Here is a 26,315-nt window from a genome sequence, read left to right as displayed (position 1 = left end):
GGTTAGAGCATTTGATTTTACTGTTTATTCATTCCATTCCTGACCCTGTCGAATGACTGGAAACAGGCTGTGGATTTTCGATGTACTTATTCTGAGCATAAACCGATCATTTTTAATCTTTCCTGGGTTCGTTTTCAAGAGCCATCTTTTCCTTCGGAGAACGTTCTTTGATTACAGTAGATTCTCCTGGCATATAAATAAAAATTAAAAACATTTGAAATAAACGATAGGAATGAGATTGACTGTCCAATTGTTCACCTATATAATAAGGTCAATAATGCACGGAAGTATGTCATTCGTATCGCCAGAAATTCCGCGTACTTGCCTACGCGCGACAATGGTGCTGGTCACAATGTCAAAAATGACAATGGCAGCAGATAGAATTTACCGCCAATTAGCGGCCTTGCATCTTGCTGTGGGGTCCAGAACATCTCTAATAATAATAATAATAATAATAATAATAATAGTAATAATAATAATAATAATCTTCTGGACCGTTGTCAAATGTGCGGACCGCGCTGGAAACCGGTCTGGACGGGTAATGACTACAAATGCAGTCCGGCCGCGGGTTCAGTACTGCCAAGGCACCCAAGAAGACACCACGCCGAATCTCCTCAAGAATTTGATCCATATTAAAAATGCTTATAGGAAAAGATGGCAAACTTTTAGGGATCGAACTGACCGGGTGGAATACATGGTCCTAGCCCGGGAAGTACGAAATCGATTGCTGGAAAGAAAGATTGAAAAATGGGAGGGAACTTGCCGTAATCTCTCAGAAAACGAGTCAGATCTCGAATTTTGACAGATTATATATAAATCGATATCCATTCAATTATAAATTTCAGTATAATACCGTAGCGAAGCACGGGTATCTTGCTAGTATATATATATATATATTGTATCAACTGACAGCATCTCGTGTACATCTGTGTGGATACGTTAATTGGCGACCGTGACAGGACTATTGAATCTATTGGACTCGAAAATGAAGTACGACCAGAGGACCGTGGTGATGCTTAAACAGTTAACTTCCTTTATTCAAGACCAGTTTGGAAAACGCGAGAAATACATCGAGGTCCAGTTGGGAAAACTCGAGAAGAATATCGGGGCCCAGTTGGAAAAACTCGAGGAGAAAACCGGGGCCCAGTTCAAGACCGGAGCAACGTCAGAAGAGGGAACCGAATACCCGATCGCTGGACTTCATGAGCAGGATATGGAAGCACGATGCAGCCCGCAGCCATGTTCGACCTGCGAGGAAGTTGTGCGAGAATTCGGCGCGCACGGCAGTGTCCACCAGCCGGGAGCTGTCTGCCGAGTCCAGCTGCGGGAGGGGGCGCAAGCACGCCGATGGAACGCCGCGGGTGTTCAACGCCGAAACCGAACAACCCGACGACGCAACGGTGAATGGGCCGTACCAGCATGACACGAAGAGCAAGGCGCTCGACAGCTGCAGTAAACTCCATGGCAATGTGAACGACCCAGAGAGGATGTTCAACGTGGAACAGAACTATGGGGAGGCTCAGATGATGTCCCATGAGATGGATGCAGTGATGGCAATGACACAGCCAGTGGGACCCCCTCTACAAGACAGAGAACCAATGGGGTCTGAACCGACAACCACCAAACGAGGGTGCCACCTGATAGAACACCAAGGTACGAACGAGTCGAAAGCCAGCGGAGCTTCGAATGCCACACAAGGACCTGTGGATCACCATCACCAGGAACGAAGACACCGTTGACCAGACCCAGCAGACCCACCATGGGAAGGTGGTGGTCCCCGATGGAATCGCCGGGCTGCGCACGGTGGATTTCGACAGTGCTAACAAGAGGACTGCGTGACTGAGGGAATCTGTGTGCAGTTAAATGGTGTGGACCAAGAGAGTGTGACAAAGTGGGGAAATTGTTTCAAGTTATAGGGGGGATATTGAAGCTAGTGCGATATCAGGTATAACTTGAAAACAATCTTTTCTTACCCATGGGTAATGAATACAGATATCGAGCTTGAATTATTATTATTATTATTAATTAATTAATTAATGTTATTTGTTTTACGTCCCACTAATTACTCTTTTACGGTTTTCGGAGACACCAAGGAGCCGGAATTTAGTCCCGCAGGAGTTCTAATACGTGCCAGTAAATCTACCGACACGAGGCTGACGTATTTGAGCACCTTCAAATTATTATTATTATTATTATTATTATTATTATTATTATTATTATTATTATTATTATTATTATTATTATTATTATTATTATTATTATTATTTTACGAGTATGGTTATTATTATTATTACTTGTATATATGGCTGTGAAGTGTTACATCATGTTAGTATTTGTGTTATTATTTACGTAGTTGAATGATCATATTGTGTGTAAGGTTATGTCATGAAAGTATAAGTATTATTATTATTATTTACGTAGTCGAATGATCATATTGTGTGTGAGGTTATGAAACGTGTTGTACATAGACATTGATATCAGTTCAGTTAATGTAAATACCTGTAAATTAATATTATAATTTATTCTTACCTGTATAATTTGTAATCCATAATTGTGAAACACACTGTAACTTCCAGAATGGTAATATGCACAAGAACAATTGAGAATATTCTATACATTGTAATCTATGTATTGAACACTCTGGAATATTCAAGAAGGTTTTTTTTGTAACGTATCTTTCTGGAAGACTGGCCAGCATATATATAAAGAGACGATCTTGAGAGTGAAGTGAGTGACAGTTGTTGGACGAGTTGTGGTTTGGAAGTTATTGGAAGAGAGTTATTGTTTAGTAGCACGTGGGTGACATGCCGAGCGAGGCAGTCTCCATGTTGAATTGACTGGTAGTCATCTGTTTTTAACTGTGTTTCAAAGTGAAACCTCCGTGGTATTCGGTGTCAGTTGTAAACTGCTTGAAGATGGCGGCTTTGTTGATATCCTACAAGTGAAGTGTTTTTGTTTTGTGATACGGTGACTAAGGTTATGTGGGTATTAATTTGTGTATATATGTGAATAAAATTAATTGTACCAACTGACAGCATCTCGTGTGTGTCTGTGTGGTTACGTTACCAGCCCGTACAGTACTATGCTCCTGGTCTGTGCGTTCACCTCCTGTTTTAAGTACGTGTTCTGTGTACTCGTTTTATGGGTTCATTCATTCGAGGTACCCATAATTAATTAATAGTGGCGCTCACGATTCCTGCTGTCTTCTAGCCCGTAAACACACATCTCTTTATATTACCCCAGTCTAGGGAGAGGGACCAATGTCTTTCAGAATTGTTGTAAATGTGAAGGGATGTTTAAAACTGGATCGCAAGGGGCTTGTGGACCACCCAGTATATAATATGATTAGAGAACTGGAATCATGGATAAGGCTTTTTGCAGATGATGTTACAGTGTATAGAGTAACAAATAAGTTATAAGATGGTGAGCAACTGCAAAAGGACTTTGACAATGTTGTGAGATGGACAGCAGACAACGAAATAATGATAAATGGGGTGAAAAGACAGATTGTAAGTTTCATCAAGAGGAAAAGTCCACTCAGTTTTAATTACTGGGTTGATAGAATGAAGCCTCAGACCATGAGAAAGCCAAAGACAGTGTACCAAGGAAAACAATTTGGTAATGCATGAAAGAAATGCAGGCACGAGACAGACTCACAGACAAACTGACGAAATTATACAGTGGGAACAGACATTATGTTGAAACAAGTGGTTTTTCAAACTGGTTTAAAATGAAAAGAGAGGAAAGCAGCAGGGCAGTTAGCTGTCACCTCTTTCATTCATCATCATGATTGATGTCATAACGGAATTATTTAAAAGAAAAGAACACACTAACCTATAATACTTCATATTTGCCAATGATGTGGCCATCTGGATTGAATCAGAAGAGAAACTGGAAGAGAGACGGCAAAGCTGGAGTAATGAGTTTAAGAGCTACAGCCTAAACATCAGCAAGACAAAGGCAGTGGTAATGGTGGTACAGAAGGAAGGAGACAAACCAGTTTTCATGATCGATGAAGCAAAGCCGGACAGTGTCCGAGATTTTACATACTTGGGTATGTCATAACCGCGGGTCACATTGTGTCTCTTCGTACCTTGTTACGGAGTGAACGAACTTGAGTGAGTGTTGAATCTGCGACCTCCGAGAAAGAAGGAGTTGTATTAAGATGTAAGAAAATATTTCCCAGCGCAAGAAGTACTAGGAACCTTATTTTTTATATAAAGGCCAAAGGCAGGTATTTATACAAGTGGAGACATGTGCTTCCCCTAGTGCACTGTCACTGCATTGTCCTACATAAGAGGCTTGCAGTGGTGTCTCAATGGCGCACTAGCTGCCAGCGTTTTGGAGAGGTTTAGCAATCCAACTGATGAGCCCACTGCTACACTAGGGTGAAATGCTGGTAATTTCACAATTGAAAAAGCTTAAAGAGCTTAATTTTTTTTTTTAAGTGTTTCAAATGTTTAGTGAAGTGAGCAAGCGAGTGATAATTTTATTTGAGTATAATTCACATATTCAGTGTAAAGCAAAGCTTCGTGGAAACAGAAGTCCAGTGCTATGTGTAATATTGTAAAACAAAATCTCCAGTCAGGCAGGTGCCGGTACAGAAACTTAGAACGCAACATGAGGCCCTGAGGGATAGTTCCCGAAAACATTGGAAGAAAATGTCACGTAAACCCCAGAATAACTTGACATTGTAGAAAAATATTCTAGCAATTTCCAGGGACCACAGCACCCTTACAGTGGTAGGAGGGTCACGAAAGCCAATCAGGATAGAGCACGTAAAATTCATCGAGTAGTAGGGGTTGTGATTTGGTAAGAATTCTGGTAACATCCAGAAGGAGAGACGGAATATTATAAGTGTGAATTACAGGACGTAGGGGGGAGAATCCTGGTCGCTGTGGTAGTGTTTATGTAGAGAGAGAAGCCTAAGAGCTGTAACAGTGTTCACGTTGGAGGAGGGAGAAATCTGGGAGCTATGGTAGTATTCACGTCGGGGAAAGACCTGGCAGCTTTGATGGTGTTCATGTCGTGAGAGAAGCTTGATAGTTTGTATTGGGAGAAGTTCTGCAACTGTGGTCAAGTTCATGTTGAGTAAAAGTCCCATAGCTGTGACAAGGTTCATACTTGGAGAGAAGCTCTATTCATAGTTCAGAGTGGAGTGGGGACAGGAAGTAAAGATGCAGGAGTTTGAGTGTGAGGATCTGCATTTTCGTTTGACTAGTTAGCCAGGCGTCCGAGGCGACAACAGCTTCAGGAAAGAAAGGAAGAGGAAGAAAGAGAAGAGAGAAAGAAGAAGAAAGAAATCACCCAACTGAGCTAAGTATTAATTGTATTTAAGATCAAGGACTGATGTGAGAGACCAAGTTTCTAGTTTATTACTAACGGAACTGAAACTATACAGTGGGTAGGAAGTTTCCCAAGTGCCATCCAGAGAAATACTATACGTCAGTATATGGTGTTAATCCTTGGTGAATGATCGATCTGATTTGGTGTCAATCACTCCTAGAATCAAACCCAGGTCCCCAGCCTGTCCAATCCTTAGGGTCACAACTGGCAGCACTCAAAAGACAATCTGGCAAAACATGAGGTGAACAACCGAATCAATAAGGAGACACAAATCTACACAAAATGAGGTGGCTGCTATGGTAATGAACAGGCACCTTTGAAAACAAAGATGGCACTACAAGTCTTATTATAAACTGATTCCTCCATACAGCTTTGAAACCACCACAATGACCAACAGGGATAATTCTTTTTTTTTTGCTACGGGCTTTACGTCGCACCGACACAGATAGGTCTTATGGCGACGATGGGATAGGAAAGGCCTGCCTAGGAGTTGGAAGGAAGCGGCCGTGGCCTTAATTAAGGTACAGCCCCAGCATTTGCCTGGTGTGAAAATGGGAAACCACGGAAAACCATCTTCAGGGCTGCCGATAGTGGGATTCGAACCTACTATCTCCCGGATGCAAGCTCACAGCCGCACGCCTCTACGCGCATGGCCAACTCGCCCGGTGGGGATAATTCTAAACTCCAGGCAGCTGAAATGAAATTCCTTCACACCATGGTACAAAAGACCAAAAAAGGACAAGGTCACGAAAGAAAAGATTAGAGAAGAAGTGGGAATAGGAGATTGTCTCCTCAGTAAGATCCAGAAATCAAGACTAAAATGTTTTGGACACATGAAAATGATGCCAGCCAACAGAACTGCAAGGAAGGAATTTAGAAAAGAGGTGGAAGAAGTTAACCAGATCAAGAAGAAAGTGGATTGACTTAGTGAAGAAGGATGTACTGCAGAGAAGACATGACTAGTGGAAGGAGAGTAGTACACGGATAGAAGGAGATGGAGGGGCCTCATGCACCACACCCAGGCAAATGGAGATGGTTGATGATGATGATGATGATGATGATGATGATGATGGGGGTGAAAATGCCTCAAGGGGATCACTGCGAGTACCTGAGTGTTAATACACTGACTGACAGAGCAAATGCAACACCAAGAAGGAGTGGTTCGAAAGGGATGAAAGTTGGGGAAAAAACAGAGACGGCACGGACGAATAATTGATGTTTATTTCAAACCGATATGCAGGTTACACAATGCGCACGGCATCGACTCAGTAGGATGTAGGACCACCGCGAGCGGCGATGCACGCAGAAACACGTCGAGGTACAGAGTCAATAAGAGTGCAGATGGTGTCCTGAGGGATGGTCCTCCATTCTCTGTCAACCATTTGCCACAGTTGGTCGTCCGTACGAGGCTGGGGCAGAGTTTGCAAACGGCGTCCAATCAGATCCCACACGTGTTCGATTGGTGAGAGATCCGGAGAGTACGCTGGCCACGGAAGCATCTGTACACCTCGTAGAGCCTGTTGGGAGATGCGAGCAGTGTGTGGGCGGGCATTATCCTGCTGAAACAGAGCATTGGGCAGCCCCTGAAGGTACGGGAGTGCCACCGGCCGCAGCACATGCTGCACGTAGCGGTGGGCATTTAACGTGCCTTGAATACGCACTAGAGGTGACGTGGAATCATACGCAATAGCGCCCCAAACCATGATGCCGCGTTGTCTAGCGGTAGGGCGCTCCACAGTTACTGCCGGATTTGACCTTTCTCCACGCCGACGCCACACTCGTCTGCGGTGACTATCACTGACAGAACAGAAGCGTGACTCATCGGAGAACACGACGTTCTGCCATTCCCTCATCCAAGTCGCTCTAGCCCGGCACCATGCCAGGCGTGCACGTCTATGCTGTGGAGTCAATGGTAGTCTTCTGAGCGGACGCCGGGAGTGCAAGCCTCCTTCAACCAATCGATGGGAAATTGTTCTGGTCGATATTGGAACAGCCAGGGTGTCTTGCACATGCTGAAGAATGCTCTGTCAGTCAGTGTATGAGAAAAGACCTCCATTGGGATTATCACATTAATGAAGTTGTAAATACAGGCTATGGATCTCTTTGTACGGTTATGAGGATAATTAGGGGTTGTACTGAGGATGTAAAGGAGAGGACATATAAGTCACTGGGAAGACCACAATTAGAGTATAGTTCCTGAGTATGGAACCCTTATCAGGATTACTTGGTTCAAGAACTAGAAAAGAAGAAATGGAAAGCAGAACGATGTGTTGTGGGCGATTTCCGACAAAAGAGTAGTGTTAAGGAAATGTTGCAAGCTTCGGGCTGGGAGGATTTGGTAGAGAGGAAATGAACTGCTCAACCAAATTATGTGTTTAAAGCTGTCAGTGGAGAGGTGGCACGGAATGACATTATTAGATGAATAAGCTTGAATAGTGTTTAAAAGTAGGAAGGACCAGATCATAATATGAAGTTGGAATTTAAGAGGACAAATTAAGGTGAACACTTGTTTATAGGAAGAGGATTTAGGGACTGGAATAATTTACCAAGGGAGATGTTCAATAGATTTCTAACTTCTTTGAAATAATTCAAGATAATAAAACAACTGATAAGGAATCTGCCACCTGGGCAACATCTCTAAATTCAGATGTCATGATTGATTGATTGATTTATTGAAATTCACACGTCTCCAATACTCTTATGAGTGGAAGCTAATAAATGAAAAGAAAACCATTTCCATACCATCCACAAGAACAAATTATTGCAAACTCATTTCTTTCTACAGAATGACCAGACATAAAGAATATCTATTCAAGTTTTAATTACTGGAGTATATAGCATAGCTCATACCTACCAAGTGGTAGACATGTTTTTGAGCATTATTTTGTAATTATGGTAAAGACTGTTCAGGAAGATGAAAGAAGAACTTCATCACAACCTAAAAACAAAATGAACATTCCTTTCTATCATCTATCATCTATTCAAGGATAATGGTCACATGGGACAAGTGTTGGAAGAAATTCTACTGCCACCAGTGAAAAATACATGTTATCGCCAATCAAGAAAATAACAGCATAGCTCATATTTTCATACGAAACCAAAGATGAGACTAGATAAATGAAAGTAACAAACGTGTTCTGTCACATACCAGAATACATACAGCACTGTAAACACTATCTCTCATATGATATGGATCTGGACTATTCCCTACCTCAAGCAGTGCTTTAACATCCACATCATTTTCTAAATTACCGAAGTCCATAAATAATGGCTTACTTCTACAGTTGAACAAATGAGGACTAGCATATTCTTTTCCACCATGAGAAGTAGTTGAGTTTTACCATCAGAATTTCTAGCAGTGTTAACGATAAGACTAAGTACACATACAATAAAGCTTATCCTAATTTCAACAGTTCAAATATATGTCACTGACAGAGAAACTACAGTACAAAGTTCAACACATAGTGACAGATATTAAAGCAGAAGGTTACAATGGCTTGGCCATGTGATAAGAAAAGATGCAACCAGATTGCTGGAGTGTTGGATGGCAAACCTAGAGGACGGAGAAAAGTAAGAAGACCAAGAATAAGATGGATGGAGGATGTGGGGCAAGATCTGAGAGAGTTGAAGTGCAGAGTTGGAGAAGGAGACAGAGAAGAATGGGCAATTACCTTACAGGAGACCGATTCTATAAGAGGCCCATAGAGCGAAGAAATATAATTACAATATTTTTCATCTCCATTTCAACTGTTTTTGTACAGAAGTCAGAATACAGAAATGTTCAAATGACCTTATAGGCTATAAGTACCTGGTACAACAAAAAGTTAAAACAATTCTTTTAAAGAAATAAGGATGATCAAGCTACAGGAGATGCTAAGAATGATGTTGATTTGCCTTATAAACAAATACTGTACATGGAGAAAAATATTTGTATTTAACTTTTACAATAATTCAGAAAATCTAAAACCTCTTAGTATTCAGTCTACCAATTTATGTACCTAACACAAGCTCTTCAACAAGGGAATATATCCTTCTTCATATTGCGATTAAAAAGCAAGCTCGTAGTTCTATGTGACCGTTGATATCGTGATCATAGCCACAGGACCTCCAATTTTACATGGAATCTGAAAAACAGGGAAGTGACTTTAGATTTTTAAAATCCCACACACATTGGCTGGGATGCGAACTGCAACTGCCTTGGTGAGAAGCCAGTGACTGTTAACACTCAGCTAACACACCCTTATGTGATTATTGAACACAGACTCTAAGCATCACCTCCCAGCCACACTCGTAAGACCATGTATCGTCCATATGTCCATTTGCTGTCCGTGAAATCTTTTGTCAGAAATTTTTTTACAACAGAATTTTTTACTATCATGTTTCTTCTTAATTGAGGAGTTAGATGTAATACTGTAATAGCATTAAGTCTATATATGCTGTTATTGCATGAACACCGTTTTTGAATTTCCTAGTCTAGGTCTTAGTTTGCTAGGTTGCTGCCAGAGGTCAGGAGCTTACTATAACCGGTGCCATGTGCTATGCTATTACTGCACGAGGCATGCTTCGCAAGCAGCACATTCAGTTGCCGCCAGTTCTTTGGTTGGAGGGTATGTCTGCAATTGGAAGGAAAGGATTTGTGGCTGGAGCTGATATTTCTATTGATGTCACTTCTGAGACATCAGTAGGAAGTGATTCAGAAGTATCTGATGACACTGCCTCTTTAGATGAGAGTTTTAAGCCCAAGTGCAGGGGAAGAAAGATACCGATCCACGGAAAAGAAATATTGTAAAGCGCACAGAAAACAGTGCCACAAGTCATGTTTCTCTCACAAGTGGAAAAGAAATCGAAAAGAAGAAATTTCTGAACATATTCCAGAAAATCACATAGTTGTGAGACTGCATTTGGAAGATAGTGGGTTTGAATCCCACCATCAGCAGTCCTGAAGATGGTATTCCGTTGTTTCCTATTTTCACACCAGATAAATGCGGAGGCTGTACCGATTAAAGCCACACCCGCTACTTTACAATCCTAGCCCTTTTTCATCCTTGCATTGGCGTAAAGCTTAGATGTGTTAGTGCGACGTTAAACCACTAGCAAAAAATAAATATTAGAATGGTATTTCATTCTGTTATTGTAGTGGCATTGTGAATAAGGGTTGCTCATACATTTTACTTATTTTTCAGGTGTTTTGAAACTGTAACGCATGAAGGGCGGAAGAATTCCTTTTAGATCATTTTGGGAGACTGGGGACAAGTTGCCTCAGGATGCAGCTTTGCTGGGTTACATGTAAAAAAGAAAGAAAAGAACTTTTAAAAGCAAAACAAAACTAAAAATAGAGATAATGTATGAAATTACTGGAGAAAAGTGGAACATGACGAGAAGCCTGTTGTTGACCATTCCTGCTCCCTGTATTCCAAATATCAGAAACGTGACTAAAGATCATGCAACAATCCTTGCGAACAGATAGCTTTAATATGGTATAGGAAATAGATGCAAATATAGATGTACATGTCATAGTTACTGCTTGGCAAAGGAGTAACTAAAATTCAATTTTATAGGTGCTGCTCTGGAAAATCATAGAGGCAAACACAACAACCGTCCAAATAAAATTGTAGATAAAGTCAGGCAGCTTGCGGAAGAGCACTGGGGCTGATTGCCCATCAGGAAGCTCAGGAATGCAGGGCAAAAATAAACAGGAAATACTTCGAAAAACTCTAAATTAAACATTGGTAAATTATATACCGGATGGTCCACCAGCCCCTTGCAGTCCAGTTTTATGTATCCCTTCACATTTACTACAATTCTGAAAGACATCGGTCCCTCTCCCTAAACTGGGGTAATATAACGAGATGTGTGTGTTAACGGGCTAGAAGACAGCAGGAATCATGAGCGCCACTATTAATTCATTATGGGTACCTCAAATGAACCCGTAAAACGAGTACAGACACGCAGAACACATACTTCAAAACAAGAGGTAGACGCACAGACCGGGAGCACGGCACTGTATAGGCTGAGAAGTGAGTGCCATAGGTCAAGTGTCGCAGTAGCTCACATGGGAAGTGAGCGGGGAGATATGTGATAGTGGACAGTGAATTTGACTGTGCTGAAAACCTGCCTTAACCTCAACTTAATGAACAGCTCAATTCTACAAGAGGTGGGTGTTTTTTAACTTCTATTTGTATTGTCACAATGATGGCGGCAGTTCCTTTGATTGCCTTCTGGAAAGTGACTCAAGAAAGAACCCCAATTCAGTGTGCTCTTTTAAATAACAAAATTACAGAAAATGCCCATCAAAAGAAAAGTTGTGCTCATGTTGACTCATGTGGTGGCCAAAATAAAAATAATGCTATGGTTGTCAAAAAGAGTTGAAAGTCAAGACTGAAAATATTCTTCCTGTTTGAGGGTATTCTTTTAGCCAGTGTGATAGAATGTTGGCAAATATGGCATTCTCCTAAAACATGTTGAAAGCATAGAAACATTTGAAAAATATATGAACATTATGGACAGTGGGAAACATCCAGAACCATTCAGTGCATTAATGGCATCACAGTTAGTAAGAGACTGGGTATCAGCACTTCGACCTGTTTCTAAGAATGCCCTCTGCTGAAAGCACAGATTCATGATACAGAAGAGGACTGCTGGCTTTCTCAGTCATAATGATTTGAGGCTACTTAATGTAAGAAAATCTGGTGTAAAAGCAGCCAAAAGGCTTGATGTTCTTTCACTAATGCAATACTTAAAACCTGAAAATGTTATGAGGAAATCATGTCTGTGTGTAAGGAGTCTGCAGAGTCTAACGACGCAGTATGTGAAGATGAATCATCACGATTTTGGTCAGACATGGTATTTGCATGGTATTTTAAACAAGGAAGTAATGCAAAGTCAAAATCTGAATAATATACTTTGTGATCTGTTTTTTCTTTGTCTTCATTTGTTTAGTTCTTTCAGGAAATCACTTTGTAATCAAAATGAGAAATAAAGACTATTGTTCAGAAAGAAATGTTTCTAATTTTATAGAGTTCCCAATTTTTTCCAGGGAGAGGGGGGGGGGATGATGACACCGTCCATAGCCTAATACCTTAGTTGGGGAGAATACCATAACAAATCTCTCTCAGTCCTTCAAGCAACAAAGAAGAAAGGAGTGCATAATAAAAGGAAAATCAAGTAGAACTTTTTTAGTTGACAAATTTTTTGTTGGTTTTGGTATCTGGTAGACATTTTAGATATTCCAGGTGAGAGAAATTGTCTCCTCTGCCCCTTTCCAGCGGGCAATCATGCTTTCCTACTCCGCTGAGCAATATTGGAATAAGACAAAATATAATATTCCTGCTTTATGCAATAACAGTGTATAAAGAACATTTTAAATAACTCTTTCTTATTAGCTAAGAAATGAATCATATTCTATGGGAAATTAATTTCCTGACTCCATTAAATATCTTTAAGCAAAATTCAGTGTTATTCTAAATATTATTGTTAACTTAGAACATTTCAAAATTTCATGCTTCTATGTCTCAAAATAATGTAAATCTATTTAAGCAGTCACTGTATCCAATTCTTCAACTTAAAAAACGGGAGAGTGAGATGGAAGAAGAAATTTCACTCTTAAAAAATGTAATATACTGTCCCAGCCACTCAAATCTTTAGAATCTTACCTGAGTTAACTCAGAATGGTGATTTGTCGTACTAGAATCTTCAGATGTTGTTTCCTGTAGTCCTTCAATAGCTGTTGAAACAGCCATGTTTAAAAAGGAGTCACTATCCAAAGGAAATCCAGTCTTAACAATAAAACAAGAAATAAGTTAGATTGATATATATTCATGTGAATATAGTAAAAGAGATTCTAGAATATTTTTAGGACCATGCTAATTACCTGTGAGAACTTTTCTTGTAGGGCTTGATAGACACCTTGATACTTTGCAAAGAGCAAATTATTTTCTACTAGAGATTGAAGAATAAAATACAGTGAAACCTCACTGGTCGAATAAAGTGGCTCTCTGTCAACATGCTCAGTGATCTTAGCTCCATCCAGTGCATTCCAGTCAACAAATGTGAGCAAGGCTCTCATACTTCGTTCTCTTGAACTGATATCATGTCGAATCCAATGTGCAATTAATTCTAACAACATATTTTGTGGAACAGTCCATGACTGCAACAGAAAATAATTATGTCCTTCCATTATACAACTGATGATAAAATCAGGGAGATCATTCATTATACACGGGAATACTTCTACACTGTGAAAGTTTAAAGGGACATATCTCAATTACAGCTCTATATTTTAGTATAGGCTTGATACTTGTATCATATAGAGTGGTCCACCAGCACCTTAAAATTTTGTTTATCAACTTATAGTTTATAGACAACTTAAAAATATCAAGCCCTGCTCCTATACAGGAGTAGTACAATGATATGCTTGGATGTATGTTCGATAACACAGATGGAATATCAAAAAAAGGCTTTCACGGCCGCAGATCTTATAATCACAGCAATAGAACCAGCTTTTGGGTGGTTAGGCCGTGGGGCATAATGCAGAGTTTCGTCCAGACGTGCCATTTGGACTCATCAGCTGGAATGGCACGCCCCTCCAGGACTCTGCATAGCAGTGGCAGACCAAACTGTGTGGCCCCGCCGAGTTAGCAAATCAAGTTTGCTAACCTGCTAAAGGAGAAAAGATTTCTCCGTTCAAAAATCAGGGAGATCATTCATTATACACGGGAATACTTCTACACTGTGAAAGTTTAAAGGGACATATCTCAATTACAGCTCTATATTTTAGTATAGTATAGTATAGCATTTTTTGAACGGAGAAATCTTTTCTCCTTTAGCAGGTTAGCAAACTTGATTTGCTAACTCGGCGGGGCCACACAGTTTGGTCTGCCACTGCTATGCAGAGTCCTGGAGGGGCGTGCCATTCCAGCTGATGAGTCCAAATGGCACGTCTGGACGAAACTCTGCATTATGCCCCACGGCCTAACCACCCAAAAGCTGGTTCTATTGCTGTGATTACAGATGGAATAGTTAGTGCCAAGGGTATTTCCATGATAGAAATCCAATTAAGTCATGAAACAATCACAGTAGCATATAACACTTACATTAGGACAGGACCTGTGCATTAAGCCTAAGAACAGATGCCGTATAAGCTGCCAACTTACTGCCGAGTGTCAGGTCTCACACTAGATAGGACAGCAAAAGCACACACCATTAAGATCATGCAACTAAGCCATGCAGAGAGGCAGTACCTTTCTTTTTCTTCTTTTTTGTTATGTCTACTAACAATGGATTTTTATTTGGTCTTGATAATGTTAGTTTGTATTGGATGTTATGTAGTGCTGCTGTTGTAAAATTGTGATTCCATAAAGAGGACTGTTAATAAAAAGGCGACATCATTGGTAGAGAGTCAAAATACTTGAATAAGTAGGGCTAAAATTCTTGGTTGAAAAGGTTTGAAATTCTTGAGTAAACCTGAAATTTTTAAATTATATATTCAGTTTTATGTTGACAAGAGTTCTAAGATACTTCACATTATTTAATACTCAAAGTTGTACGCAGACAACAGTTCTAAGTTTGTTATTGTAAGGTTGTAAGGTCTTTGTTACCACACATGAGAACTGTGAAAAGAAACGTTCACAGCAGTCAACATTACAAACTGGAACCCATATAGACTGGAGTGCTCTGTCCACAAAATCACTGTGATCTTCATGCAATGACAGCAAACCTTCATGCACTGAAAAGCCAGGACTATTTTTTAACTATGTCCTTCAGTTCACTGTACACATGTACTACTACATCAGGTGATAGATTCTTTAAGGTTGGCACCTGATCAAAGAGAGCTTTCAAACTGCTCTCAGTTGCATCAATGCTACTATTAGTTTTCCTGGTATGTTGGTAGACGAATCTATCCCTTGTGTCAACGACCCATATTCTTCGCCTCCCCTCTTAACTCACCTGGAAGAACTACAGGCTATTTTCAAAATCAATAAGGTGCATTGTACTGGCATACCAGAAAGCTGGTTACGTGGAGATTTGCTGTCTTGTGCTGTAAATCTCGACGGATACTTGCTCTTACAACATGACTACACTGACAGACAAGGTGGTGGAGTAGCCTTTTACTACAGGAATGATTTCAAATGCAAGATTATCTGCACCTCAGACCCAAGCCTTCCCCTGCGACCTGAGCATATGTTTGCTGAACTCGACTGTAATAAGAAAATATTAATAGGAATTGTACATAAGCCCCCTAATATTAGACAAACGGAGGACTTTGAAGCAGCTTTAACAGATCATCTACGAAGATGTCATAGTTATGGGCGACTTTAATACTGACCTGTTAAAACAAGCCAGTGAATCGGACAAATTGTTTCACATATTCCATGCTTTGAACATGGAAATCCTACCACTTAATGCTACAAACCACATCAACTACCCTGACCACTCGACTCACACATTAATCGACCTTATAATTGCAAATCAACCCCAGAAAGTCATTAAGCACGGACAGATCCCAGCTCCTGGGATTTCAACTCACGACTTACTCTACTTATGTTACTCTAACCGAGGACCGAAGTATAAAGCACGCTACATTATTTTAAGAGACATAAAGCATATTGAATTAGATGACCTACGCAATGACGCATATAACTTACCGTGGGATGACATACCCAATCTTCGTGACATTGACTCAAAAGTTAACAGATTCAACTCATTAGTGCTGAACTTGTATGACAAACATGCTCCGGAGAGGCAGGTAAAATTTACCCGCCACCCTTCCCCCTAGCTGACGACCGAGATAACATCTGCTATGGCCAGCCGTGACTGCTGGTACAGACAATTCAAACGAACACGTGACAAAGATGACTTTGAGCAATACAGGAAACTGAGAAACAAAGTGAAACAGCTAATTAGAAACAGCAAATGCCACTACTTTCAACAGTTAGCAGGAAATAATAATTTAAACCAAACCTAGAAGAAGCTACGATCTTTGGACATAGGCAAAGCCGTAGAAGAGCACATTCCCACCATATCTCCAGATACATTAAATTATTACTTTTCTCAGCCAAAAGCCGGACCAGTTCCATTACCGGCTAATCCCATAAACTCCGCATGCCCTTCCGAGTGCAGCTGGTTCTCTTTCCACACCGTTAACGCAAATGATGCTAAACGTGTGCTGTACTCTATCACTTCCGATGCGACAGGTAAGGACAGTATCTCTATAATTTTAAACATCATCGGGGCTGTACTGTCAATACTTACATATTCAACTACTGCCTGATTAATGGAGTATTCCCTAACGTATGGAAAGACGCATTAATAAGGCCAATCCCAAAAAATACTACCTTGATCTCCATTAGATTACCGCCCTGTGTCCATCCTACCACCCTTCGCAAAAGCACTCAAACTCCTGATACACACACAAATCACTGTATACGTGACCCAGAATTCCCTCCTTGACCCTTTTCAATCCGGCTTTAAAACAGGACATAGTACCGCAACAGCATTACTGTGGGTTACGGACAATATCAGATCACAATAGACCAACAATATGCGACTGTAGCAACACAACTAGACCTAAGCAGCACCTATGACACAGTTAGCCCTGGGTTACTACTGCTGAAACTCCGTAGTCTCAACTTTCATGAGACATATCTTAAATTTTTTAGCTCCTACCTCACTGACTGTCGGCAACGAGTATCAGTGGGAACAATGTACTCAGGATGGCACAACAAGTCAATAGGTGTCCCGCCGGAATCGGTTTTGGGCCCACTTTTATTTGTTGTTAGTGTGAATGACATAGGGGACGCACTGAAATATAACAAGTACCACTTCTATGCAGATGATCTTCAGATTTATTATCACTGATATCCACAAGACATAGCCACTGACAGAGTAAATTTTGACTTACGACGACTGAATGACTATGCCAAAATAAACAGCCTGTTAATAAATCCTAACAAAACTCAGACGATAATATTTGGTACCAAAAGAAACCTTAATTTGTTAAAAAGAAGACATGTACCCCCAATTATTTTAAATAATTCTGTCATGCCCTATTGTATGTCATTAAGAAACTTAGGTGTTATAATGACCGAGACACTAAATTGGACTGAACAAGTGACAAATACATGCCATAAAGTGCAGAAATCCTGTTTCCCTCTCAAACGCTACTCTACCATATTTCCAAAACATCTTAAAATACAACTGGTAAAATCTCTAATCTTACCAATTCTAGACCACTGCGACAATGTACTTATAGACATATCTCAAGACAGTAACAAGATGCTCGAACGGAGTTTAAACACCTGTATTCGATTTATATTTAGGCTGCAATATGATTCTCACATTTCATCTTATTAAAGAGTTGTCATGGCTTCGTGTTCATGAGCGTCACAGTCTCCACATGTTGTCTCTTCTGCATGGAGTTCTAAACTCAGGTGTACCGAATAATCTCGCATCAAACTTTAATTACCTCTCCTCCTATCATAACCACGATACACTATCTGGCTCCTGTTTAACAATATCTCTCAGTCATTTCAGGACTTACGACCGCTCCTTTGTAGTCACTGCCTCTAGGCTGTGGAATACCCTCCCTGCTACTTTCAGGGATTTGCATTCTCGTAGGAGATTTAAGATGGAATGCCAAAATCACTTGCTGAATACTTCTAGCTGACCTGTATGTGTGAATGAGTGAGTGAGCTTATTTTCATAAAAATTAGAAATGTATTTGCTAGTTATAAGTTTTTACTGTATTTCCTTCTTTCATTATTACTAAGTGTTAGTTTTATTATTATTATCATGTTCATTTATATTGTTATGCTGTACATTCAATAATTATTTCTTTTATTACTATCTCCATATTTGCTATTAGTACTATATTAATTTTAAAAAGATTTGTTATATTTAAAAATTATATGCCTGTTAATTATTTTAAATGTTGTGGTTAAGTGTAAGAGAGGGCCTTGAGCCCTAACTTCGCCACAGTTCTGATACCGGTTGAAGTTTACGAGCAGGATCTCCCTGCATTTAACTGTCTAGTTTAACCTCCATTTGCCTTGCAGCACATTTCATTTCAATGACAGCCCTCTCTTTGTGTTGGCTTTTCAGCTCACTTAAGTTCCGATTTAGCACATCACTGAACGTATTCTCCGAAACCACTGTTAGCCGTTTATTAAAGTTTTTCGACTTAGGGTAAACTTCCCCAGTGATTGGCTTAGAGTTTGTCTCAAAATCATTGGCTTCAGGAGAGAAGACCGTGACTTAACAAAAATAGCCTCTGTATGAATGATTTTCCATTCATCTTCATTCAAGGTATGGATGTCTGATTGAAGGAATTTGAAGAGAATTTTCCAGTTATCTGCCAACCATTCTACTGATTCTAGCCAAGACCTCCACCTAGTTGGAACAGGGAGAGGGAACAGACCTGCCTTGGAGCCTTTCAGCTGCAGAAAGTGCTGAAAAGAATGCCTCTTCTTACTTGCATGGAGAAAAATTCCCGTTACTGACACCACAAGCTCATTTAAAGATGGAAGATTGTTTGTAAGAACTACACCAACCAATTTAGTTTGTGCACCCAACACTGAACGTGGACCGCACTTTCTGGCAAAAGCATAAAGAGAACCTGAAAGCGTGAAGTCATGTACGTTGCAGTCACTTATAAAAGCTACAACATTTTCGAAGGACACTTAAATACCTTGCAGGGCCTCTGTAATAGCACGAGCACAACTTTCACAGTTCACTTCATCGAGAGAAGTCATTGCTGCTATATACTGTTGTTGCGTGCTATAGGGTTCGACCATGGCCAAAAGTATTACAAAAACAGCTCTACCGAACTTGTCGGTCATTTCATCAGACAATATTGCAACTTTTTGTCCTTCAAAGCTCTTCTTGTTGCTTTCTTCCTCTTCATTGCAAGGGAGGGCAGATATTTTCTTCGTAGAACACTGCTTCCAGGAAGGTCTCCTCCACTAACCGCGTTTTGCTTTACCCGCACTTTAAATGCCAGATGGTCAACTTTTTCCAGCAGAATATTTGCGGAAATTATAATTTGTATGGTGGAGGTGATGAAGTCCACTTTTGCTTCCTAGAAATCAAGATACCCAAACTAAAGTCGCGGCCGTGGCTGCAACTCATATCTGAGTAAACAATGTTCTTCAGCAGTTTACATTTTCATCCTCACAAAGATTTGTGAATATGTTTCATATGATTCAGTAGCCCAATCTTGGCACAAAACATACGACGTCCACACATATCACATGAAATGGTCAGGGGAGGGCAGAAATGAGCTTGACAGAGCTTCCCTGCTTGTTGTTTATCCTCTTCACGTCACCGTCATTCCTCTTCAAACACCGAAACTGATGTAGAAGCAGTGTGGCGCCAAAGTGTACGATTCTCAGCCACTGTATCCCAGGATTGAGTGTTAATTCCAGCTCTTTTCATAGTATGCTTTAGCTGATCCTTGAAACGCCTCAAAGGGGCTCCATGAGGTCTTGTGCTGGAGCAGAGTTCACCATACAGAAGTTGACGAGAAAGCCTGGTTTCACTCATGCGATGGACGTACCCTATCCAGCTGAGATGGTGGCCAACGATGGTAGCCTCAATGCTTATAGCATATGACTTCTCAAGAACTGGAAGGTTGGTGACCCAGTCCTCCCTTTTGATGTTCAAGATGGATCTAAGTTTATGCAGATGGAAAAGGCTTATGACTTATGACTCTCCGCATACCACCCTCCGGAAATAGTTACATGACTCTCATCTCTGCTTATGTTCTGACATTAGATGCTGATGAAGATACTAAAAGCCAGTTCTATAACTTGCTTTCCACAATCATCTCCAATGTACCAATGCACTCCACTTATTTGCTAACTCAAAATAAAATAATATACTTTCTTGCTAAGGTTGCACCTCTACCGAACACAATGTACTGGTTATAAATAAAATAACTATACTCTTTGATATTTTATTTAATGCTGAAAGAGACTGCAGAACATAACCTAAACTGCATACCTTAACTGTCTTTGCTCCTTCCATACTTTCAAACATTGTGCATTGTCATTTACACATGTTCGTTGCAGCATGGTGGTTTTTACTAGCAATATGCTCCTTCACGCCATCTGATGTCTCCCATGCAACCCCCTTGTTACAGTAAGTAAACAACATCAAATTTCCTGACTTTTTTATGCACATTGTGGATTCTGCAAGTAATGCTACAAGGAGTACAGACGGACAATAAGCAATAAAGAAGCATAATGAAAGTGTCCATGGTCTACATGTCATGTCCTGACAAGTTCTACTTGTGTGTTAACTGCTCTGAATTGTACTGAAACAAAAACCAGTAAGCAATTTCAGCAATGGTTTATGTTCACAATACTATAGACATTGCAACAAGACAGGTTTTCAGGTAGGTTTCTTACACACAAGCACATGGGGCTGATGAATATGAAGTTCCTAGTATGTAATGAAGAAACAACTGTTTTCTCGACAATGTTTGGCAATTACTCTTTTTTCCCTAGATAACTTCTGATGTGGATGAAGAAGAAATTATGCAGTTATTGCCTCCAATACAAAACAATTCAATTTTAGTTATTGTAGCCTATATTATTTTACATATCATGTATACAAAATGATTAAATTTCCATTTATGTAACTTCGTATGTTGAAAATAAATAAAATTTGAGATCCTGTTTGTCTTTTACCTGAAATTTGCTTTGTCGTCCATCTTACAAATCTGAATACTGTTTAGGATATGGCAAACTCATTGTAAGGACAAGCTTGCAAGCTTCTCATCATAAACTATATATAATCCATCCCTTCAGAGGAAAAGATAAATTTGGTCAAGTAATGGGACATTACCATTTTGATATTAACTATGGTGTAAGTGCAATTCCACACAGGGCTGCTTGTATGTGCATAATTCATAATCAACAATACATCCCCATTCGGGGTCCCACTATCTGACTAATTATAAATAAGAAGTTCACCTAAGAGCAAATGCAACACCAAGAAGGAGTGGTTCGAAAGGGATGAAAGTTGGGGAAAAAACAGAGACGGCACGTCGAATAATTGATGTTTATTTCAAACCGATATGCAGGTTACACAATGCGCACGGCATCGACTCAGTAGGATGTAGGACCACCGCGAGCGGCGATGCACGCAGAAACACGTCGAGGTACAGAGTCAATAAGAGTGCGGATGGTGTCCTGAGGGATGGTTCTCCATTCTCTGTCAACCATTTGCCACAGTTGGTCGTCCGTACGAGGCTGGGGCAGAGTTTGCAAACGGCGTCCAATGAGATCCCACACGTGCTCGATTGGTGAGAGATCCGGAGTACGCTGGCCACGGAAGCATCTGTACACCTCGTAGAGCCTGTTGGGAGATGCAAGCAGTGTGTGGGCGGGCATTATCCTGCTGAAACAGAGCATTGGGCAGCCCCTGAAGGTACGGGAGTGCCACCGGCCGCAGCACATGCTGCACGTAGTGGTGGGCATTTAAGGTGCCTTGAATACGCACTAGAGGTGACGTGGAATCATACGCAATAGCGCCCCAAACCATGATGCCGCGTTGTCTAGCGGTAGGGCGCTCCACAGTTACTGCCGGATTTGACCTTTCTCCACGCCAACGCCACACTCGTCTGCGGTGACTATCACTGACAGAACAGAAGCGTGACTCATCGGAGAACACGACGTTCCGCCATTCCCTCATCCAAGTCGCTCTAGCCCGGCACCATGCCAGGTGTGCACGTCTATGCTGTGGAGTCAATGGTAGTCTTCTGAGCGGACGCCGGGAGTGCAGGCCTCCTTCAACCAATCGACGGGAAATTGTTCTGGTCGATATTGGAACAGCCAGGGTGTCTTGCACATGCTGAAGAATGGCGGTTGACGTGGCGTGCGGGGCTGCCACTGCTTGGCGGCGGATGCGCCGATCCTCGCGTGCTGACGTCACTCGGGCTGCGCCTGGACCCCTCGCACGTGCCACATGTCCCTGCGCCAACTATCTTCGCCACAGGCGCTGCACCGTGGACACATCCCTATGGGTATCGGCTGCGATTTGACGAAGCGACCAACCTGCCCTTCTCAGCCCGATCACCATACCCCTCGTAAAGTCGTCTGTCTGCTGGAAATGCCTCCGTTGACGGCGGCCTGGCATTCTTAGCTATACACGTGTCCTGTGGCACACGACAACACCTTCTACAATGACTGTTGGCTGAGAAATCACGGTACGAAGTGGGCCATTCACCAACGCCGTGTCCCATTTATCGTTCGCTACGTGCGCAGCACAGCGGCGCATTTCACATCATGAGCATACCTCAGTGACGTCAGTCTACCCTGCAATTGGCATAAAGTTCTGACCACTCCTTCTTGGTGTTGCATTTGCTCTGTCAGTCAGTGTATATCCTCGTTTCAGCAATCACTTGCTCAGTTATACCATGGAACATTTTGGCACCAGGGAGTAACTCAGTGTTATTAGCTCACAGCACTAAATGGCAATCCCAGGAATTTTGATCTGATGATGATGATGATGATGATGCTTGTTGTTTAAAGGGGCCTAACATCTAAGGTCATTAACCCCTAATGGTACGAGAAGGACAACATGATATGATACTTAAAATCTTAAAATGTATCCACTGACTAGAATTTGAAACAAATGATATTGAACAATGAGTGTGAGTTTAAAACAATCAGTGGATCTAATTCGCAATGCCTTATTTTCGGTATAATGATAGATTATTGTAGATTAAGACATTGCCTTAAAATGCAATAATATATCATCCAAACTACTATTTAAAAAAAAACACATTAAAATATGCAAACACAAACTAAAACAGAGTCAATTTAATAAAACACAGTAAACAATAATATAAAGACTAATACTAAACACTAATTTATATGTGATAAAACAAACCACTATCCCTCATAAAACGGATGAGGATGTCTGCTGACTGCTCGTCATCTCGCAGGATGAGATGGTACTTGGGAGTTTTAGCCTACGGCGCAGATCGACCAGGTCCATGCATTCCGTAAGGATGTGTATCATGATAAGATGATTGCCGCAAGTACACACCAGACGGTGCTCTCCTTTCAGTAAACAGGAGAGCGTTACTATACTGTGATTCATTTGAAGACGACCTAATACCACTGCTTCCCTCCGAGAAGCCTGAAGGGAAGTCCTCCATACCTTTGTTGTTCCTTTATAGCTCTCAGCTTATTTGGAAGTGGAGTGGCCTGCCACTGCCACTGCCACTCCATCTCCCAGTTGGACATAACTAAATATCACTTGCTGGAACCTTGTACGGCAACGGGTGCAATGTAACAGCCTCCTTGGCAGCCTTATCAGCTAAGTCGTTTCGCTCTACACACATGTGGGTTGAGAGCAACAATAAAAGTGATTCTGATGCCGGCATCTGACCACCTGGCCAGTAGGTCCAGGATCTGCTGCACCAGAGGAAAACATGTATCAACAGACTGTAGCAAGCTCAATGAGTCGGTACATGGCAGAAAGTGTCAGCGCTCATCCGACAGTGCGTACCGCAGAGCTTCACAGATAGCATAGAGCTCTGCTGTGAACACATTACAGGTTTCCGGGAGAACAAAAAGAAACCTATCATTATCGACAACAAATGCACAGCTCACTTTCATTTCTGCCCTATAACCATCCGTGTAAACGACTGAATCTGGATACCGGCCAACAACGGACAGGAAGAGCCTCCGATAAATCGAGGGGTCCATGTTTTCCTTTGGGCCAGTGTGCAGATCCAGGATTATTTCAGGTCGTTGTATTATCCATGGAGGTACCCCACTTGATTGTCTGACAAGACAGGGAACTGAAGGTACATCAAACAATCTGTGACTGCTATCTAAGCATATTACAACCGGCCGCGTTGCTCAAGGATAAGCAGAGTATAGCCGATGGTTTTCATGGTGGAATACGCAAGGATAGCTTGGATGAAGTGGCATCTGTCGCAAATTTGCAGCATAGGACAGAAGCATTTGCTAGTGCCTCAGGTGTAAAGGCAGCACACCAGATTCAGTGAGCAGGCTAGCATGTATGGAAAGTTCCCGTTGCCAACCTTACCCCGCTGTGGTGGATGCTATTCAGTTTGGCAAGGATGCTTTGCCTTGCTGATCCATGTGCTGCACTGCCATAGTCTAACCTGGATAAAACATGTGCCCTATAAAATCGTAAGAGCACCATGCGGTCTGCACACCCAAGTACTGCCTCTAAGAAACTTCAAAATATTCAACTTCTTAATATATTGCACTTTTAACTGCCGCACGTGTGGCTCCCACGATAATTTGCTATCGAAAAGGAGCCCAAGAAATCAGTATGTGTCAACTACAGGAAGAGCGACATTCCCAAAGAAAAGCTCAGTATCTGAATGAAGAGTGCACTTCTAGCAAAAGTGTACAACAGAGGTCTTTGTGGTTGAAAACCGAAAGCCTTGTTCTAAAGTCCACTGCTCCACTCTCCTAATAGCTTGCTGTAATTGTCGCTCTGCGACTGCCACATTGTGCGAGTTATAATGCAGAGCAAAATCATCCACATATAGTGACAATATTATTGCTGAACCAGCAGCAGTGACAATACCGTTTATGGCAGTCGCAAACAGAGTGACAGTAAGAACCAATCCCCGTGGGACTCCATTTTCCTGAATGTGTTATTGTGAGTATGCACTCCCTACTTGGACATGGAACAGATGGAGGGACAAAAAACTTGCAATAAATACCGGCAAGTTACCTTGGAATCTCCACTGATGCAGGACTGATGGATACCAAATGCTGTTTTCGGAGAAAGGCATCCTGGATAGAACTCTCCAGGCGTACCAAGTGGTCAGTGGTCGATTGAGTGGCTCGAAAACCACATTGGGAATGGCTTTCGCCAACCTCATTGTGGGGGTGAGACTTGGCCCCCCCCAGCTGCACCGGCTTAGGAGTTCCAGCCAGAGACTTGTTTGTGGTCGAAGGTGGGGTGCTACCCCTTCAAGCTTTTACTTTTTGTAGCTTTGCTCTCAGGAGCAACAGCCACCTTGGGCGCAGCAATCATAACAGGTTTAGAAGAAGTAAATGATGAACCTAGAAGACTCTGTGCTATCTTCGTGTAGTATAGCATCTTGGCGGGTGCATTCATATAAACAGGATTTTATTTTTTATTTAAATTCATTTAATGAAAAACACAAGGCAATTACAATTTATTTTTCCACATTGTTTCCTGCTTTGGAAATGCATTTGTCACAGCGCATGGGCAGCTTCTTGATGCCCTCATCGTAAAAAGAACAGGGTCGTGTCACCAGCCAGTTGCGCACAAAGTCTTCCACACTCTCGTCATCTTCAAATCACTGCCCTCCTAGAGATTCTTTAAGCGGTCCGAACAAATGGAAATCGCACGGCGATAAGTCTGGGCTGTAAGGAGGATGATCAAGTGTAATCCAGTGCATTTCACGTAGCTTGGAGAGAGTTAGAGCTGCAGTATGGGGCCGCGTATTGTCGTGGAGGAGAATGACCTGTTGAATTGGGTGGTCTCGTCTTTTGCGGCAATATGCAACCCTCGCCTTGTTCAACAGCTCGCAGTAGTAAGCAGCATTGATTGTGCGTCGCTCTTGCAAAAAAATCAATCAGCAAAATGCCTTGCCAAACAAGAAAAACAGTTGCAAGAACCTTGCCAGCTGACAGTCGAGTCTTGGCTTTCACTGGTGCTGCTTCCCCTTTTCTCCGCCACTCATTACTGGCTTCTTTGGATTCGAGAGTGTAGTGGTGGACCCATGTTTCGTCGCAGGTGACGTCTGACTCAAAAATGCATCACTTTCTTCTGCAAACCTTGCTGTAAGCCTCTAACAGACCTGCAAACGAATCAACTTCGGATTTTCGGTCAAAAGGTGAGGGACCAATCTGGAACACACTTTACAGAACTGTAGGTCATTTGTGATGATTGCTTGACAGCTCCCACAACTGATTCAGACTTGTTCTGCAATTTCTGATACTCTC

The 26,315-nt window shown here is 41.5% G+C and overlaps 1 protein-coding gene across 1 annotated transcript in view; it reads right to left on the bottom strand.

Moving 5' to 3' along the window:
- The window catches only part of LOC136863480 (zinc finger protein 879), a 218,936-nt gene that overhangs the window by 172,307 nt on the left and 20,314 nt on the right, over positions 1–26,315 (bottom strand). Inside the window, exons 2-3 of the mRNA XM_068225955.1 lie at positions 13,217–13,492; positions 12,999–13,121 (exon numbers count right to left, since the gene is read on the bottom strand). Of these exons, the coding sequence (XP_068082056.1) occupies positions 12,999–13,121; positions 13,217–13,492 (399 nt within the window). The remainder of the gene's footprint in view (positions 1–12,998; positions 13,122–13,216; positions 13,493–26,315) is intronic.

This window comes from Anabrus simplex, chromosome 2 (assembly GCF_040414725.1).
Source record: "Anabrus simplex isolate iqAnaSimp1 chromosome 2, ASM4041472v1, whole genome shotgun sequence".
Taxonomy (NCBI): domain Eukaryota; kingdom Metazoa; phylum Arthropoda; class Insecta; order Orthoptera; family Tettigoniidae; genus Anabrus; species Anabrus simplex.
The sequence above is the reverse complement of the archived record's forward strand: the minus strand, read 5'-3'. Positions and strand labels throughout refer to the sequence as shown.